Source organism: Alexandromys fortis, unplaced genomic scaffold (assembly GCF_014885135.2).
Source record: "Alexandromys fortis isolate MF-2015 unplaced genomic scaffold, M_Fortis_MF-2015_v1.1 scaffold_2_1_26212458, whole genome shotgun sequence".
Lineage (NCBI taxonomy): Eukaryota > Metazoa > Chordata > Mammalia > Rodentia > Cricetidae > Alexandromys > Alexandromys fortis.
Window position 1 is genome coordinate 9038586 of NW_026067930.1, and position 19490 is coordinate 9058075.

The following is a 19490-nucleotide window of genomic DNA, read 5'->3' on the forward strand; positions in this document are numbered from 1 at the left end:
TGCAGACATGCAAAATGCATGAGGGAGTCGGGGAAGAAAAGAAGACTAATTGTGTCCACATACACACAAACTAAAAAAGGATTACAATATGTAGACATTTCTAAGAGGACCCAGGAAAATCTGGATAGTAACGTGGAGACTTGCAACATCAGGCATTTAGGACCCTGGGACCTGGGACTTGATCTTGGCTGGATGCCCTTCTCCCCTAATGCAACAGTCCAACCTAAAACTTCTCATCTTCCAATAGCTTCCATTTGTAGTAACAGCAGTCTCATGTAGGTCTGATGGATGTCTAACCTTTTTATATTTCCAAAGCACAGTCACTCTTGATTTCCACAATGGAAGCAATGCTGGTGTCCAGAGCTCAAGAGTCAGATGATATTTAGGGCTCTGGACAATAACCCCTTACATGCTAAGGACCTAAGCTGCCTGATGAGGTAAGCAATGGCAGAGGACGAGGGTTCTTCACACTGAAGCGCTGTCCTGATTGGTCAGATGCTATACTACTGCTGCTGTCACTTCCGTTCCCAAACTGATCATTTTGACAATTTTCAGGCACAGGGGCCACCTGCTTGCCCACGGGAACACAAGAGCATGTTTAGCACAGAGGAAAAGAAGTACAGCTGTCTGTGGCGACTTACCTGATCAGAAGTCACACAGGCAAAGTTGCTTCTTGTCCAAGAATAAAAGTCACACAAAACCTCTGGCCCCGTTGTGGACACCGTGAGGAAACTGCAGGCCTCATCGTCTGCACAATCTGCAAGAACCATGGGAGAGCAACCACTGGACTCTCAGAGGATGCTGAGGATGGGACAGTCCCACAACCTGTTCTCACTCTCATCTTCTGTACATATCCCCACTATCCAAACACACACACACACACTCACACACACTCACAGCATCCAAACACAAATACTCACATGGTACCCAAAAACATACAGAATACATAAGCACACACACACATATAAACACATTCAAGGAATATCTATATCTACATATGTTTTTGCATGTTGACCCACATGAATTGGGCAGTATAAAGCAAAAAGTGTCTTTCAACCAACAAATACCCTACTCCATCAGAAACTCAAAGAAAATGGCTCACCTTAGCCCACATGCCCCCAGCCCTAAAGGCCACCTGCCCTTCAACCAAATTAACTTGATTTTCACTGCAAGCAAGACCCTATTTCAGACTTAGGAACAGGACAGTCAAGGCAACAAGTGTTCCAGATCAGTATCAGAACAATCAGGTTCATTTGTGCTGACCTAGACTCAACACTGCCACCATGTCCCAAGCACACGATGTACCCAGTGACCCTAAGACCCACATCTTCACTTTCTTTTCCTCCTTTCTGTTCCATTCTCAATAGTACATTCAATACATGGCTTTCTTACAACTTCCTTTTTCTTATCAACAGTGGTACCCATACTTCTCACTGCCACCATCATTTCATGTTCCTTCCTCTTAAATGGCTATGTGACCTTCTGCAACAGCCTCTTGATGCTTATTATGGGAATAATTATGTCTCGTATTCCTGCATTCGAGTCCTAACTATCAGTACATAAGAATATGACTATAATTTATTTAGATGTGGGCTCTGTAAAAGAGTAATAATGTGAACTGAAGTCATAATCCATGTCCTAATAAAGAGAAGAGAGGAGGACACAGATACAAAGGGGAAACCTTGTGAAAAAAAAAAAAAAAGCAGGAAGATAGCCATTGAGAAACTGAGAACAGACCAAGGCTGCCAACCCCTTGCTTTCGGGTCTGCAGCAGCTAGAGGCATGGGAAATGACTTTCCTGGTTGAAATTATCCAAAGATCTGCTGGTGCTGGCTGCCTCGGAGTAGGAGAGCCTGCTCTCACATCTCTATCAGCCCCTGTCTTGCCCGACCTCCCTGACAAGGTCGTCTCACTCTAACTTCTGTCTATTGCTGTCCCCTTGCTTTAAGCACTGGGTTTCACCCTCTTGGATAAAGCATCTCCTGGTGCTCCCAAAGGACTTTGTCCTCTCTGCTAACCTCACTCCATATAATTCTATACCCCCTTTTCATTTGCCTGCTGCCTTGTCTTTCCAAACCAAGCTGTGTCACAGTGCGATGGTGCACATGGGTGCCAGTGCAATACTCCGCAGGGACAAGTGGCCCTCCAAGGTACCTACGAAGGCTGTTGTCCTGATGTTGCCCCCTCATGTCTGCACAACCTTTCCTTTGGCACTGTCCATCCAGTTTCCACACACCACTCTTCTACAGATAATTTTGTTAGACTTCTAGTTCCTGCCTTTGCATTGTGTTCACAATGCAAACAAGAGCATAGACTTAGCCTAAACAGAGATGTTATCCAAAGTAGATCCTTGTCCAGAGTGCCGTTGGAAGAGGTATGTGGCCGTGGCCACAATTACAACTTGTCTGCTATTGGAAGAGGTATGTGGTCGTGGCCACAACTACAACTTTTTTGTTATTGGAAGAGGTATGTGGCCACGGCCACACTTGTAAAATATCTATTAGCCTGGGTTTGAATTTAAGACTTGTCACTTGCTAACTCCATGCCATTGAATGATCTACTGACACTCTCAACACCTGCTTCTCACCCGTGCCTTGGGATCACTATGGGGTGGTTGTAGAGTGATAGATGCCCCAGTAGAGAGGCATGTTCAATGAGCAGAAGTTGCTACTCCTACCTCTCAGAACCGATTGCATATGTACGTGGTGATACACAGGAGGCTACATTTTTATTTTCCAACATTCAGTGCAACTTGTGGCAATTAGTAGATACGAGATAAACCGCAGAGAAGTTAGGAATTGCACAGACTTTTAATCAATCAAGTTGCCTATGTTTTTGACTAATTAAATTTTTCATCCCATTGAATAATGAGCTTTTCCCTGTCTCTCCATGTGTGCATTTCCTCATGGCTTACCTGCCAAGCACTGTACCAGTGGGGAGTCAGCACCAGGGACTTTGGATTTGACTATCACAGGAGAATTGGCATCAAAGATCACCTTCGATTCTGGGACTTTCTCGAATTTCTGCATCACTAGAAATGAAACAGACCCATGAGACCCAAGCCTGAAGTGTATTGAGGACATTTTGCACATAGCTATTAGGTCAGGCTAGAGAGTCCTGTTAAGGTCAGGATGTCACTGCACCCATTCTCACCCTTGGTCACATATCTGTCTCACGGGGCGCAACTGCCATAGAAAGGAGCTCCAGCCTGCGGCCTCACTCACAGTTCTCAGCACTGTAGCTCGCTGGTCTCCTTCTCCCACCCTATTCCCGGGAAGGAAAGGGAAGATCTCATGTTATAGTAGACCTTTCATCTCATCTCTTCTCATTGCTAACTGATTTTTTTTTCCTGTCTAAGCAGCATCTCTGTCCCTGTCTTCGAGTGCTAATTATACTACGTGATGATTACATTGAAATCGTCCTTCCCCTAAAATAATCTGAGTTCTTTCTGAAGTGAGGTAAGCTATTTTTACAGGCCGAAGCAAACATGTGCACGTGAGGTTTTGCAGATTTGGAGACGAGTCACGTGGCTCCTGCATTTTTTTCAGACCGTATTTACTTAAGTGATAGGTTGTCATCTGTGTCTCTAGCTACCGTCAACACACTTGAGATCCATTTGGCAGGACTCACAGAGCCACCTGCTCAGGGAACTAGGCAAGTGAGGAGGAACAAACAGACAAATTTCGGCAGCTTTGTGACTTGGAACACATTCCTCACAAAGGGTAGGGAGAGTTACAGTCACGGAAAGAGAACTGTCTTCCAAAGCACAAAAACTCCAGTGTGCCTGTACTGCAGGCCTCAATCGAAACACGCAAATGTTATGTACGACCCCCTTAGATCATCCAGTCATCATTGCAGACCTGGATGTAGGTGCTCATTATTATATATATCCAATCCATTATGAACAAGTTTTTCATCTACATTGTTCTGCGTAGGTCAATACATCCACGTCTTTAATGAGGAAGCAGAAAACAATCTAAGTAGATGAAACGTTAAGTCGTCTTTTTCTCAGCTTTCATATGCAAAGCATAGAAATGCTTTGGTGGTAATACATAAACAACAGGCTTTAAGCTTTCCGATGCTTTGATGTTGAAAAGTCGTCTGTGGAACTGTCATCTAGGTGAACAAAAAGGACGAATTCAAAGAGACAAGGACGAGAAAAGGACTAACATGTGACAAGTGGTGTTTGTGTGTGTATATTATACACGTATATAAAAACTTTTAAAAATTAAGAAATAAAGCATTCTCTAAGTTTACAAAGTGACCCATCTGCACTCATCACTGAAGTTCCCAGGTTCATAAACTCAGCCCACACAATCCCCCCTTCTCTTTGTATTTTTCCATCCCTTATTACTTTGTTTATACTCTAGAAAGTGATAGCCTAGCCAACAGCACAGAAGGCTCATTCCAGTGTCACCAAGGACACTTTGATGTAGACTGCCTGTCCATGTTCTAGATTAAACCAAACTTGACAGGTCTTTCAGTTTCTAATGAAGTCTACTAAAAGTGCAGCCCTTTTATCTCTCTGCTTGGCGATTCTACATGAGCAGGCCCCAGCAGTGGAGTTCTTCTCAGTCCTGGTTGCTATGAAGAAGTTCATTGCCAGCAGAGCAGAGGGGCTAGTGGAAGTTAATTTTGGTGTTCGCATGCTCTCTTTGTATACTTGCTATGTATCAAAGCAGAGTTTTAGAATATTGTAAAGGAAGCCTAAAGGTTAATGTTAAAATAGCATATGTCTAGCCATGACTCTTGCACAGTAAATCATGGCTATGCATGTGCCCATTGTCCTCCATGGTAAAGGGAATGCACTAATAATAGCGGAACCATTGCAAGCTGGCACAATGATGGGGTCCCTTGTTCCACAAATAAATAGGCAGATGGGTAAATGAATAGCTGGACGGCTGGATAAACACACGGACATGTATGCGATTAGCAATGTAACTCCCACCTCGGTGCAGGAGAGTGTGTCACGATTGTATAATTTCAATAGCAGGGAGATATCTCTGTTTAGATATATGGTATGGTGCACAAAAGCACAGCATGGGTCAACAAGAGCAGATTTAAGAACCTGAATCTAGGCTGCAGTGGTTAAGAGTACTGGCTACTCTTCCAGAGGTCCTGAGTTCAATTCCCAGCAACCATGTGGTAGTTCACAACCATACGTAATGAGATCTGGTACCCTCTTCTGGCATGCAGGTAGACATGTAGGCAGAACACTGTATACATAATAAATAAATAAACTGAAAAAAAAAATAAAAGAGCCTGATCTAAAGTTAAAGAGAAGATAAACTTGATCTATTTCCCCTGAGTAAGTCAATTGAGGCAATGTGGGGAGTATAGGAGTACATTGACCAAGTATTCACAGAGAAAGTAAAAAGAACCTCAGGACTCCGCAGCTGTAGGCACTGAAGACATAGAGACAGTAGGCCACAAGCCATAACATATTAGCTCTGGAGCCAAATTTCCGCTCACATCCCAATGCAATCACTTCTCATTAGCTCTGTGACCTCAGGCACACTTTCAGCTTCTGAGAGTTCCAGTTTCTTGGCTATAAGAATTCAATAAATAGCATGGGAGAAATGGCTTATGAGTTACAAAGTTTGTCCTCTGTGAAGACTCCTGAGAGTTTGCAAAATTGGCCACAGGAACTCAAACCATAAGGGACTCTCCTTGGCAGACAAACCTGTAGGGCATGGTTTTGAAGAAGCCCTGCTAAGAGGAGCAATTCATCTACTCTGTCATCAAGCACATATCGCTCTGCAATAAATCAAGACATCAGAGTGAGCTGTAGGCCCAAAGGGCACACACTTCAATGAGACTGGGACACAGAAACGAGGTGCCATATTGTAACCTCACTTTGCCCTAATGGGTGCATAGTTACAGAGACATTCAAAAGACACTATGTGAGGAGACTTGACTCTCAAAGTAACCACACTGGGACCATCATAGCGAAATCACTGGGCTGAACCAGAGGATAAGGAGGAGGGCATGGCAAGCCTGGAGTGTCTGAAGATGACAGGGCAGATCTGGGCAGAGGGTAGCTCCACACAGAGACACTGTGAGAGGGTGGGGAGGCTGAGCTCTAAAGCCTGGGTGTTCTCTGGGGGGGAAATGCCTCCAATGTGAGACCGCACTTTCCTTCCCAAAAGCTTGAGATGTGGAGAAGGGACACACTGACACACCCTCAAAGAGCTATTCCTTAACACAGAAGTCCCTTGCACCTCCAGAGAGCGAAATAAACTCCCAGCTTTGCCAAAGAAGCTGTAGATGCCCTGAAAACGGAGCAAAAGTCAGTGCCTTGGGGACATCCCCTCCAGCTGTCGGTCGAGCTGTGACTCCACAGTGTGTCTTAGGCTGCCCTCGAAAGCATCATTCTGAACGCAGGGCAGCACAGCACGATGCACCATGCTCACACTGTGCCACGGCAGGGACACAAGGAGACCTCAAAGCACCGAGGCAATAATTCCTGAGCAGCCTGTGATCATCAGGGCTGCTTTGCACCTCACCTGGAAATGAGCCCCCATCTGGTCTTAGAATCTGCCGGTTTGCATCTGACTCCTGTGACTGTTAGCCCTGCCTACAAGAAGAGGGACTGAGGAAAAGAGATTTCTGGACTGGTGAGACCGCTCATCCTGATGACTTCATTTAATTTCTGAGCCTACCTTAGGATGAGAACTGATTCTCGGACCTCCACACAAATGCAATGACAAGTGCATGTGTATGTGCACACACAAATGATAAAAACAGAAGAAAAATAAGACTTCTGCGGATTTTCATGGAATGTACATACTCTCCTCACAAAATGCGTGAGATCTGTTACCACTTTGCTGGATAAGAGGAACCATGGCTCTGACCCTTGGAAAATGATTATTTCTCACCCAGATTGTGTCTCCTTTTATCATTAGCTGTGCCGACTTCCCTAGAGGACAAGAAAGCCCTACGTATGTGCTTGTGTATATCTATGAATTCATGAGAAAATGTACGAGTGTGTGTGTGTGTGTGTGTGTGTGTGTGTGTGTGCGTGCGTGTGCGTGCATGCATCCATGCAATGAATCTGAATAGAAACACAGATAAGTGCAATGATAAAGACAGAGTGTAGGGAGTGAGATACATCCAAGATTAAATCGAGAGGTGCGGCATCCAAGCTTTAGGTTAAAGATAAGCACTTAGCCTTCCTTGCTGCTATGTCCTCGGGGAAAATACTGGGAAAAATAATCTCAGGACACTACAAGTATACTGTGGTGAATATGTAGAATCCTGACACATGGTGAGCTCACATAGGACAACCCTTTTCTTGCACAGTTAAGAAGTCTGGCAAGCAGGACTCATCCCAACCCCAGCTGGTCCAGTGGGGAAAGAAAGCAAACCATGGGGCCTCAAGCAAAGGGAGAAGGTCTGTGAAGGTGGAGCTGAGTCCCAAGGACAAAGAGAGACCAGCACAAAGGGACTTTGCCCATTGTTTCTGTCCCCTCCCATACCTTTTCATAAACAGAGGAGAAGCAGGTAGCAACAGCTCCTCAGCATCAGTTGCCTGAAGTGTCTGTCACCGCTGCTGGGCATGGTGAGCTAATGCATTTGATACCCTATAAGAGAGGCCCTTGGATCTCCACCTTACACACGAGGAAACTGCTGAGGGCGAGTGAGTGTACAGGACTACACCAGCAGAAGGGGACTTTTGGGGACTTAGCCACTCTGACCGCAGACACCACACCCTTCTCTTCTGCTCTGTAGACTCACACCTTCCAATGGTACTCCTAGGACCTTCTCATCCAATGCCTCACCGAGGACCTGAGGGAGTGCTTGGTGAGTAATTGTTGACATTTGAGGAGATGTAGATTCTCACAATGTCTCAGAAAACAGACTGGGTGACCAGAGAGGTTGAGCAAGTCATTCAAAGTGACCCCATAAGGAAGCGATAGAATAAGGACAGATACCCAATCATACTACGGCATCCAGCTGAGAGGAAAATGCTACCCAGGTCCACAGAGCCAAGCTGCTTATAAGAGAGGAGGCCTCACCAGCTCAGATTTTGTAAAAATTCATCTCTTTTGCTTTCCAAGTTATTCAGCGGTAATGTTCTTATGATTCCTGAAACCTATTTTCAAATGATTCAACAGCAACAAAAAAAAGCAAGCATAGTAACAGCTCTGAGTGAAGAAAATCTTCATTTTACATTGCTTCCAACTTCTCTGTAGGTTTAGTATAGAGTAGGAGACTGTGGTAGTTTGGATGTAATTGGCCCCCATAAATTCATAGGAAGCAGCCCTATTAGGAAGTGTGGCATTGTTGTAGTAGGCAAGGCCTTGTTTGAGGAAGTGTGTCACTGTGGGTGTTGGCTTTGAGGTTTCCTATGCTCAATATACCATCCAATGTCACAGACCAGTTCCTGTTCCCTGTGAGTCAAGATGTAAGAAATCTCAGCTCCTGCTTCAGCACCATGTCTGCCTATACACTGCCATGCTCTCCGCCATGATGGTAATGGACCATCTCAAACTGCAAGCTGCCATCTTACTTTAGTGTTTTCCTTATAAGAACTGCTGTGGCCATGATGTCTCTTCACAACAACAGAAGCCCTAACTAAGACAGAGACAAATATCATCTGTGTGTAATGTCCTTTTCTACGTCCCTGAAGACCCTGATCGCAGCAACCACCGTGGATGTAATAACCAGTACATACTCAGGCACTGGGAATCCGAGAGCTCGGCCTCTGTCTGCAACCACTGTAGCCTCTGCCCTTCGCTGTCCACGCAGAAGGCTGCGCCACTGTTCCTGTCCCTCTGGCTGGCTTGATACAGGCCATCCTGGTCACACTGTAGGCCAGCCTCATTCCTCTGACAGTCAGTGGTACCTGGAACAACAGATGAACATGGTGATGAGTAACAGGACTGTGTAGTCTGTTCCTTCTCTTCCAACTTCCAGGACCCCTGGGCTGTGGTGATGTCAAAGTCATGAGTAAGCCAGACATTCTAGCTGAAATCTCTGCTTGTGCCCATCCTCAGCAAACCGTACCACCAAGGCACTATGTCCATTCCACAGAACACCCTTCATATGGGCTACAAAGCCCATATTTTGGAACCCAATCTTCAGTGTGACTGTAGTAGGAGGTGGGGCCGTAGGAAGGTGATTTTTGACATGAGGACAGTGCCCTCGGACACCAGGGATTGGTGCCCTTACAAAAGAGGACAAAAGGAGCTGACATGCACTGTCTGTCATATAAAGACACTCAGAAAGCCAGTGTCTGTGGTATTTTCAGTAGACACTGAACCTGATGGCAACTTGATTTGGGGCTTCCAGAATCCATAACAGTGAAAAACAGAGTTCTGTTGCCTGTAAAATCCACCCAGCTATAGCTGTTTGAAATAGCTGCCTAGAGAGACAGCAACATCCCAACACCCCCAACTTGGTCTTGTCCAATGCTACTATTCTTTCTTAACTGACACCTCTTCTGCAGAGTGGTAAGCTTGGTTGGTGTTTCTATTACCCTGTGAAAAGGTGGTTAATGACTTCTTGCATTCCACTTCATGGACGCTCCATGAGGCCAGGACCTGCAGCTGACTGCATTTCCTGGTGTCTAAAATGTACAATCCCCCTCAACGTCCATGAATGTAAGGATAAAGTCCAGGGATGGACTCCCCTCCATCCCTGTGTTCAAGTTAACACCTCTTTCTGGAAATCCTTTCTCCACCTGCCCAGTAGTCTTCAGATCAGACAATCCACTAACACTGCTCTGCATTCAGGAAGATAAATGAGGAAGGTTCATGACAGAGCCCAATCCTCTACAGCTACACAGTAATGTCACTACAGCACCTAGATCAGTGTGCAGAATCTGCATCAGTGTGCATGTGTATGGGGAAGGTGTTGTCACAAATCAGATACCTCCTCACTGCTTGCTATGGGCTTGACATTGTGTCTGCCCTGAATCGTGTGCTTTCATTTCATTTCACATAATCTTTCATGTGATAGAATTCAAGGGTAGCACCTTTGGGATGCAGTTTCAGGGGGATGAGGTTAGGAGTTTAGAAGACAATGAAATGTGTTTAAGCAAAGAGGGAGGCTGGAGGTCTTGGTCTCTGTGCATACAGTACACAAAGGAATAAGCAGCTAGAGAAACCCAACCTTGACACCCCTATTCCTCCCACCCTATAGCCCCATCTCTAACCCTCTATCCTGCCGTGTTGACACCCTGATCCTGCATCCTGAGAACCACAAAAAAAATACCCAGTGCTTATCACTCTAAGTACTCTGTATCAGGTGGTATACCAGGAACGTGGCACCAATGACCTGTCTCATAGAGGACAGACTGACACTCAGAAGACAGCTGCCTGATGTAAGCCACCTTGCTGGCGAGAAGAGGGAGGGACCAAGGTGGATCTCATTGTTCTGCTTCCTCCATTTCTGATTTGTCTCCTTCACAGTGAGAGACAGGGCCTGACACAGATGCCCTTTTAAGAAAGTTTGGCCATGGCACAGGGACTGCTTGCCAGGCCACCTCCACTAGGAGTCAATGTTTAAGAGGAAATGGTACTCCGATGTCAAGGACATCATGCCGAGGAGTTTGCTCTAGGGATCTGTAGATTCCTACCTACAAAATCCCTCTTGTTTTGAGTCTGTCAGCATTACCATCCTATTAGCGTGGCCCTTCTTTCCAAGTAAACTTTCCTTATCAGAGAAGGTGGTTTCACCTCCTTCGATCACTTTCTAAAACATTCTGGAACATATTCACGCTGTGAGCAATAACAATTTGCTTCATGCTGACGTAATTGCAGACTCTCGTCAACACGGCCTATTACAAAGCATGGGTCCTTTCCCAAGAATACCCAGGTGGTTTTTAGTAGTCATTTGACCCTCTGGGAGTTTCATATCACATAGGAAGACCAAGTATACAGGGACCTGGCAAGCATAGGGCCAGAAAAGACCGAGCATGAGTTACACAGTGGTTATGTGTCTGGGTGGGAAAACTTTCTTCAGGATCTAATAAAGTTGATTTACAAAACCCAGATGTTTCAGATCAGGCAAAACAAAGCTCAAAGATCAACCTGAGTTAGCTCGGTGAATTTGACTAAGTAAGCTCATTTATCTGAACCCTCATCTTATTTGTAAAAAGTGGGCTACACTATCCACCTGGGAGAGGAGTTGGGGTGATTGAATGAGACTTTGCAGGTAACATGACTAGGCTGGAGCCTGGCAGGAGACTGGCATTAACAGAATATGGCCTTTTATTACCCAGGTGTTCTCAACAGTGGAGAGCTTTGTTGTGCACCACCAACCCCCATGCCACCCAAGAGATTCTTGGCAATGCTTCTCGTCAAGTTTGCTCATCATAACTTGGGGGAGAGGCCACTGTTGTTATCTATCAGAGAGCGTTATTCAACCTCCTACCACTGTGGGTCGTTTCTGGGACGCAGAGAGATCTCCAGTCACTGACACTGAGCAGATGTATTGCAGCCCACTGTGTGGAAAGGTTTTTCCTTCATAGTGCCCAGAATAACTTACAAAGAGTCTTGCTGTACGCTCCAGCAGCAATGGTCGTTCTGCCTCTGGGGCATGGGATGCAGGCTGAGCTGCCTGCTTGTTCTTGGTATGTGCCAGCAGGACAGGGAGTACAGCGGCCATCCTGAGAGAAGCTTCCTTCAGGGCACTTCACTAGGGGCACAAACATAGAAGACATCAGAGTGAGAATTTGCTTTATGGTCAGAGGCAGAGCCTGTAGTACATACAGAATTCCTAAAATCAGTCGAGGACTTCCATGGGGCAATTAATGAGAAGCAGGGACCCTCGGGATCAAACACTAAGGAGACACCTATGAAGGCAGGCAGGCCTTTCTCTCCATAGCTTATGGGAATTCAGGCAAGATTTCAGACGTGGGTCAAATGAAGTAGGAGACAAGTCAGGGCACATTAGAGAGAAACAGCCTCTGAGAAGTTAACACTGGAGACGTGTGTGTGTGTGTGTGTGTGTGTGTGTGTGTGTGTGTGTTGTGAAGCAAGCACTGGGCAGTGCAAACAGTAAGTGCAAAATCCCCAAGATGTAAAGGCAAGAAAAAGGCCAAACCAAGCCAGCCAGGGGAGCCAAAGCTGAGACTGCAAGGCAGATAAGCTTGGCAGGAAATGCATGGGAAAGAGGGGGCCCAACCACAGTTTCCCAAATCTAAGGGCGTGACGGAGAGTGGAAAGAGCAGGCGGATCAGGTGAAATCCCACATCCTGTCCAGTTCAGCATTTTTATTCTGTGAGAAATGGAGTCAACACTATTTAATGGGGTCTAGCAGTCATAAACAGACGGCGTCTGTCCTCATACCAGACTCATGTGGGCACCCAGCAAATAACAATTACTTTTACTTGTAAGAAAGTCCTTCCTTGCAGCCAGCTATGCACAAATGGTACCTTCTCAATGGGTCGATTCCAGTAATTCTTAGCAACCCAGTTCCGTCTCACTTGGCAGCTGTGGCTGATGTCCCTGTGGGTCAGTCACTACTGATGCAGCTTATACTGCACAAAGGTGAGACTAATTGGGCACCCAGCAGACTAAAGGTGGTTCTTGCTATCAGGCCTGCTGGCTTCAGATTGACTCAGAAAGCCCAAATTCTGTGGATAAGAGCTCTTGTCAACCTATCAACCTGGATGCCAGTGTCTTCCTGTGGTTTCTCCCTGTTACACTGCTCAGCTTCTGGTGCCCAGTGCTTTCGTCCCTCTCACATCTTTAGCCTCTCTTTGTTTCTCTTCTCCAATATGGCATAGGCGGGGAACCCAAAATCCCCATAGAAAAGCAAATATCTCATAAGGCATTGAAGTCAGATCCCTCAGGAGCCCACTGCAGAGCAGTGCAGGAACCAGCACCCTGACCCTGGTGGCTCAGAGAAGCATGCAGGACCTTTCTCTTTTCCCTCCTTTTTCAGGGTTGTATTCTCAATAATTTGTCAAATAGCTTCAAATACTGAGTTTTACTCTGCAAAAGGTGGAGTTGAAATCTTTCCCACCCTTGGAGCCCTCAATGTGTGTTTGGCACACTGCTGGGCGTGCTCCATGGATTAATATATACCGCTAAGAGTTCGCATCTATTCCCATCTCACAGGTGAAAAAGCCGGGCCTGAAGTGCTCAGCCGTCACTTCCTACAACACTCTTCTGGAAGGTGAGAGGGGGAAAATTATGACACATGACAGGCACAGTGCCGGCTATTTTCACGTGTTGTCTCACAGCCCTCTGAGAAGGACATCTTTTCAGAATTGGCAGCAAGGCAATTAACTGGTAAAATGTAAGCACAGAGTGGCGGTAAGATGAAGCCAATGTCCTAGGGGCTCCTATCCCTGGTCTGCATGCATACTTGGTGTCTCCGAGTAAATCAGAGTCTCCTCCACATCTTGGAAACTGAGTCATACTTTCCAGTCCACCCTAGCAGAGAATATCCTTCTCTGAGCATGGAGTTTCATTACTTCTTTGAGTCAGGCTCTTGATGATTGGTTGGGACAGTTGCTTTTTCAAGTAAAGGCCCTCTGACTTCAAGACTAGAGGAAATAAAAGCGTCCTGGCCAATGCAAGTGGCCTGCCATCTTCACTCCGAGTCCTGATGAAGACAGGAAAGCGAGACCTGAGGAGATAGCATCAAACCACAGGCTCCTGTCTGAGGAGTGTGCATGCTCTTTCCCCACTGTGGTTGTCCCTGATGTCAAGAGTTTTTCCACCTAAAGAGCACCGTTCATGATCATGAGGTGGGGCCTTGATGACTATCATCCTTTCCTCAGAAAGTGGCTTCTCTCAAGTCCACCTTGGACCCTGCATGCTCATTTTCCCCTTCAATTATGTCCCTCCACCAGCCAGAATTTCTGAGAGCTGTGATCACTACTTTCCTTTACATTGTTGGATCATTTGAGTTTAGAGTTTGCAAGGCTCTGGATCATATTCTTCCTGCCAATCTTTCAGCCCCGTCAATGACAGCTATACTTTTGAAAAGAGGAAACACATCTTTGGGGAGAGATCACAGTCCTTCATGCAAACCCTGTCAAGTCTTTCTGGTTGTTGGAACCAGTTAAGTCCTGGCCTTCAGCTGTTCTTCCCTGTCTAGAGCCATCTAATTGAAGTTACTAGAAGCTGTGCCTAGCTTAGAGGATCAGAGGATGGGATTTTCACCTGTTGGCCATTGACGGCAGTGTATTTAAGCCTCCATGGTGCTATTAAAGAGGGGCTTTTAGTACAAGTGTTGCAAGGTCTGTTTGTTGGTCTGTCTCTGCGTGTTATTTTCAACCTCCAGTCCCTTGCCCGAAGCTCATGAACTGGGTTCTAGCACATAGAGCGTGGCGGGGGGGGGGGGCACTGGTCCTGTCACTCTTTAGCTCAAAATTCTTCTGTGGTACTCTGCTGGTGGTCCAAACTTCTTGTCTATCCTTCTCTGTATTCTGTCTCTCTCAGTGGGTCACCTCCTGCCATGGCATTGTCTCAGAAAGTCAAGGACTTTTAGACTCATAGTTTTTTTCAGTAATCCACCAGTTTTCTGGGATAGTCTTCATTTTGGTGACCCTAACACACAAAAGTACACACACACACACACACACACACACACACACATTCACTCCCATACAAGTACCTTACTCCCATCTGCCTATCTTAGCAGCAATCCCTGTTCACTTTTCCAGACCCCACCCAGCACCTGCTACCCCAGCATGCCCCTCTGACTGCCCTAGAGGGCTCTGTATAGCACAGCCTTCTGGTCCAATTGTCTATGGTGCCATGGCCTTTGCTGCTCTGTACTTGTGACATGAGGCCTGCACATACTAGATTTTTAAAGCCCAAGTGGGTGGATGACAGATGGATGAAATGGGGCAAGAAAGGAAAGGAAGAAGGGGAAAACCACAACATACCGCTTCGGGGGTGGGGGAAGGTCCACAGGGACCTAGTTCTATTAGAAGACTTTGTAGTGAGATAAGAAGAAAGAATTTATAGTAGATAAGTGAAAATTAATGTCACATATAAAGAGAATGGAAAATCCTAACAATCTCCTGGGATCCACTTCCTCGGGATCCATAAAGATATACGGAGGCAAGAGAGTGAACTAAACGTATCCTGATGAAACTGCAAGCAAGGCATCTTCTCCCTAGCAGCATCAGTTCCCAGGATGGGAAGGACCGTACAGGCCACAAGGGAGAGAAGCTCCTTCTGCCCCCCAAGTCACTGCACTATCAGGGACCACTTTCATCAGACCTCAGAGACAACAGATAAAAACCCTGCTTCATCTCCATAGGACAATGCTCTGCCTTGTAGGTCCACAGCTGTATTCCAGATGTGTTTTAGAAGAAGAACCCAAAAGGACAAACCTGAATCTTGGGGGCTGTGATTTCACTAGACCTCCCTTGTTGAGAAGGGGGAGGCGTGGTGCACAGGGCGGAACTAAAGCTCTGGAGCAGATAGAACCGAGCTCGCATGTCTACGCTGCCAGCCAATAACACGGGCACTTGCCAAGAGTTGCTTATAGAAGGAGAGGTGTGCTTTCATCAAGGAAGTTACGATTTTCAGGGGAGGACAAGTGACCTCCTTGGTCTGCAGGATGAGAAGGTGCTGGGGTGGGCAGGACTGAAGTCCAGGTGTGTCTAAATAGAGAGTGCTGTCCTGGGTGTGTTTGGAGCTTATGCCTCAGTTTCCTCACCTCACTCAGGATAGGATGGGGGCACACCGAACCCTCCAGAAATGCCCACACATACAAGAAGGCCCCACATATATAAGAAATTCACTGGGGATCTCAGACATAACCAAAGCTACCCAACGTCTTTTTCTGCTGCTTTTGTGAACATATCCTTGACTTTTCTGTCTGAAGAGAAAGGAAAGGCTGGATGGTCAGGTGGTCAGCCCTTGTGATAGGATCTGGGCGTCACTACTGATCAAACACCCTAGAGGAACGTTGTGATTGGATTATCATCTTCCCCTTTATTTCGTGTGTGTTATAACATGAACACAGTGTCCTTACATGTATATAAACACCCACACACCAACTTAATGGTGTTCATCTGGGGAGCCTGGGACACTGAATGTTAAAGTTTGAAAACATAGTGGCTGGCATGTATGACCTGTCCTCTCTGTGACCCTGTTCCTCCCACTTAGTAGATGCCACCATTCACTCTTCCTCCTCTTCTCAGCCTCTTGTTTGGAAATCCCTTAAAAGACAGAAAGACAGATTATGTGTTCTGGCCCAAGAGGAGGTAGGATTCCTCACCCATTGATATTGGGTTTGGGGACTTCAAGTCCCTCTTGGGAGACAGCCTGTTCGAGCTGCACACGCCCATTTAACAGAGCCTCTATTTCTGTCTCATAGGAAAAGGCTCTGCCACAAGGGACTCCTGTGAGATGAATATTTGCAAAGTCACACTGCAGAGTATAAAATCTGCAGTATATAACGGCTGGGAATGGCTGTGCTCCTGTTCTCTGTGCTAGGATGGGGATGTAGCTCAAACCCAGTAACTTGGCACAGATTTCAGAACATCTATGGAACCTTTCTGTTGCAACCAAGATAAATAATGTGGGGAAATAGCAGAGAAGATCTCTCTCCAGCTTGATTAAAAACACTTCATCTCATTCCATGTAGGAAGAAGGCTTCCATACTATTATTAAGCCTTTCAACCTTTGGTGATGGAACAACGATTCCACCACTCTACCCACATATGAGCACATCCCTACTCCTGGAAGCTTTATATTAAGTTATATTGCCAGAAGGAATTAAAATTAGAGGAGGGATTAAAATAAAAATAGACGGACCATTCAGTCATGGGAAGTGTCCTGGATTGTCCAGCTGTAGGTCATTAAAATGGCTCTTAAAGCAGAAGGATGCGGTTCAGGAAGCAGAGAGGGTCAGAAAGGCACTGTCGTGCTGTTCTTGACGATGAAAGAGGGATTCTGGGGCCAGGGAGTGTGATTGACTTCGAGAAACTGGAGTCAGACTCCTCAAGTGTCTTCAGGAGGAATACAGTCCTGAGGGTACCTCAATTCTAGCCAAGGAGACCCATGTGGCAATTCAGCCTACTGAGCTATAAGATAAAACCACTAGTCTAGAGGGATTGATAAAAAGAGCGGCAGGAATCTGACACACATCTTTCTTCTACTTTGCAGCTGCATTCCCATGAGAGTGATCTTCAAAGACACTCATGGCTAGAGCAGAAACAGCCAAGTCAACCTGTCCCTGTCTCATCTCCATGAGCAACAGAGGGGGCTGGCAAATGGCTATATAGGGGTTGAGAGGAATGATATCTCCTAACACAAAACCCAGAACTCTTGAGCCAGGATACAGGGTAGACATTGGCTTTCTTTTCCCAGTGACCCCAGCACCAGGGTTCAAGCTGAGGAAGAACTAATAGAAAGGACAATGTCACACACTGGACTTTTCCTCTTGCTGAGCCTTGTGAGTGATGGCTATTGATTGATTCTCATGAAAACTGGACAGTGGAAAATACTTCTTGACCAACGCATTGATGATCAACCCCCCTTCCCAGAGTTCATTGGCCTTTCCTGAAGCCTCTTGGAGTTCCATACCTCAGTCCAGAGGGAGGGTGGGTACCTACCACAGACCAGAGGGTCCTGACTGGTGACTGAAACTCTGTAGAATCCTTCCAAGCACCCAAGCTGAGTCCTGGGAGAGGTGACAAAGCTGTCCCCATGGAGGAAGTACAAGGTGGTGTCTGCTGGGAATGTCTTGGAGTCCAGATGAAGCTGGAACTTGCCACTTTGGATCAGATCTGCAAATCGCCAGAGAAGATCCTGGCCCACTAAAGCCCTTTCTGTAAGACACAGGTGAGGCAGGCAGAGGTCATCTCTCTGTTCCTTGCAGGACCAGAGAAAATAATAGGGGTGGGGCTGCCTAGAAAACCCTGGCAGAAAGACACACGGGTATCATGAATTCGCTCTCATTAGACATTATGGCAGACTGGGCTTAGAGTTGAGTGGCTGGCCCAAAGTCACAAACCTGCAAGTCAAACTCTGATCTTGAGTCTCAGATTCTGTGGCACCAAAGTGGTCCATCTTGGTATATGATATGCCTTACCATGATCTGAGGTACACTGTTTAGATTCTCTGCACCTTTTCTAAGCCCTAGTGTCTACATCTGCTTGACAGACCTAGAAATGCTTCTCTTACCGGTGGGAGGTTCCCAAGGGACAGCGTATATGCAAGGGCCACCCACATGAAAGGCATGGCCTTCTGTTGGAAATGCGGCTTTTACTATCCTGCTAAGTTTAGAGAAGGCTATGACTTCCCAAGAAGAAAGCTTGGGAAATGCCATAAAAGGTGCTGGAGCAGACCTCTATGTGCAAAAAACATTCATGCTAAACTGTCCCTAGCTGTGACCTAAAGCCACAGTCATCATTGTCTTCACATTGAAGCTGGGGACAAACATCTTATAGTTTAACAATATCAGACATTCCCAAATTACCCAGGCTTTCTCAGGGGAAGGTTAATGGAAATCCTTTATTCATAATGATAGGTAGATTCTTGCCACAGTGGCATCAGGAACCCAAGAGAATGATAGATATGTAGCCTGCTTTTTGGATTCTACCCCAGTCTTGTGTTTTTGACAGATTTATGCTTCTAATACAGAGGTCAAGTTGCAGCTACTCGGGTAACTGGGCGTTGGGCCACCGAATGACAGAGGAGAGACAGGAGTTACCCCCTTCCAACTCTACTTAGAAATGTGTGGATTATTCCCTACCCTACCAGCAAGCTCAGAGAAAACAGGGAGCACACACTCATGATAGCGCTCACATGATTCATCCTACCCTTTTCTACCCTTTCTTCTTAGGTCTTTGTGATCTTTCTATCCATCCCTAGCATAACTGTCAGGCTTTAGGTGGGGGCAATGGGTTGAGGTGTTTTCTCAGTGGGTATGGGTGGTATGGAAGCTGTAAGCCAGTCCTTCTCTCCACTCAATCTCCCCTACACTGTGCCTCACCCCTGCATTGAAGTCTCTAGCCTCCCTATTGCTTATGATGCTATTTGTTCCTATTGACCAGAACTTTACTGACTTTTATATATCTTAAGTATATATGCTATTTGTGATTAACCCTTTGAGACTTTCATACAATGTAAATTGATCATACCACCCCAACTCTTTCCCCTAATTCTGCCCCACCCACTTCCCAAAATTCCATGTCTTCTGCTTTTCTAGAAATCTATTGATTACACAGTAATTATTATCTAGTAATTATCTAATAACCTATCCAGTTTGTGCTGCCAGGTGAGACAGTTCAGGAGCTTAAGAGCACTTGCTGCTCTTGCAGAGGACTGGAGTTCAAATCCCAGAATTCACATTGGGTGGCTTACAACTGCCTATAACTCCAGTTCCAGGGAATCTAACTTTTATATGCTTTTAAAACACAACTAGCCATTCCCAAGAGCTAGACACAATGCTTCCCAAATAGTTATGAGAAGACATGGCACCTTCCCCGGTTTCATTGTAAGGAGGGAGTCTGAGGCTCCATGAGGCTGCCTGGCTTCTTCAAGACAGCAGCCCAGGTGAACATA

At 46.0% G+C, this 19490-nt stretch overlaps 1 protein-coding gene across 1 annotated transcript in view; it reads right to left on the minus strand.

Moving 5' to 3' along the window:
* The window catches only part of Tg (thyroglobulin), a 175396-nt gene that overhangs the window by 127636 nt on the left and 28270 nt on the right, over window positions 1-19490 (minus strand). Inside the window, exons 20-24 of the mRNA XM_050145305.1 lie at window positions 17537-17752; window positions 11494-11643; window positions 8678-8848; window positions 2915-3031; window positions 642-757 (exon numbers count right to left, since the gene is read on the minus strand). Of these exons, the coding sequence (XP_050001262.1) occupies window positions 642-757; window positions 2915-3031; window positions 8678-8848; window positions 11494-11643; window positions 17537-17752 (770 nt within the window). The remainder of the gene's footprint in view (window positions 1-641; window positions 758-2914; window positions 3032-8677; window positions 8849-11493; window positions 11644-17536; window positions 17753-19490) is intronic.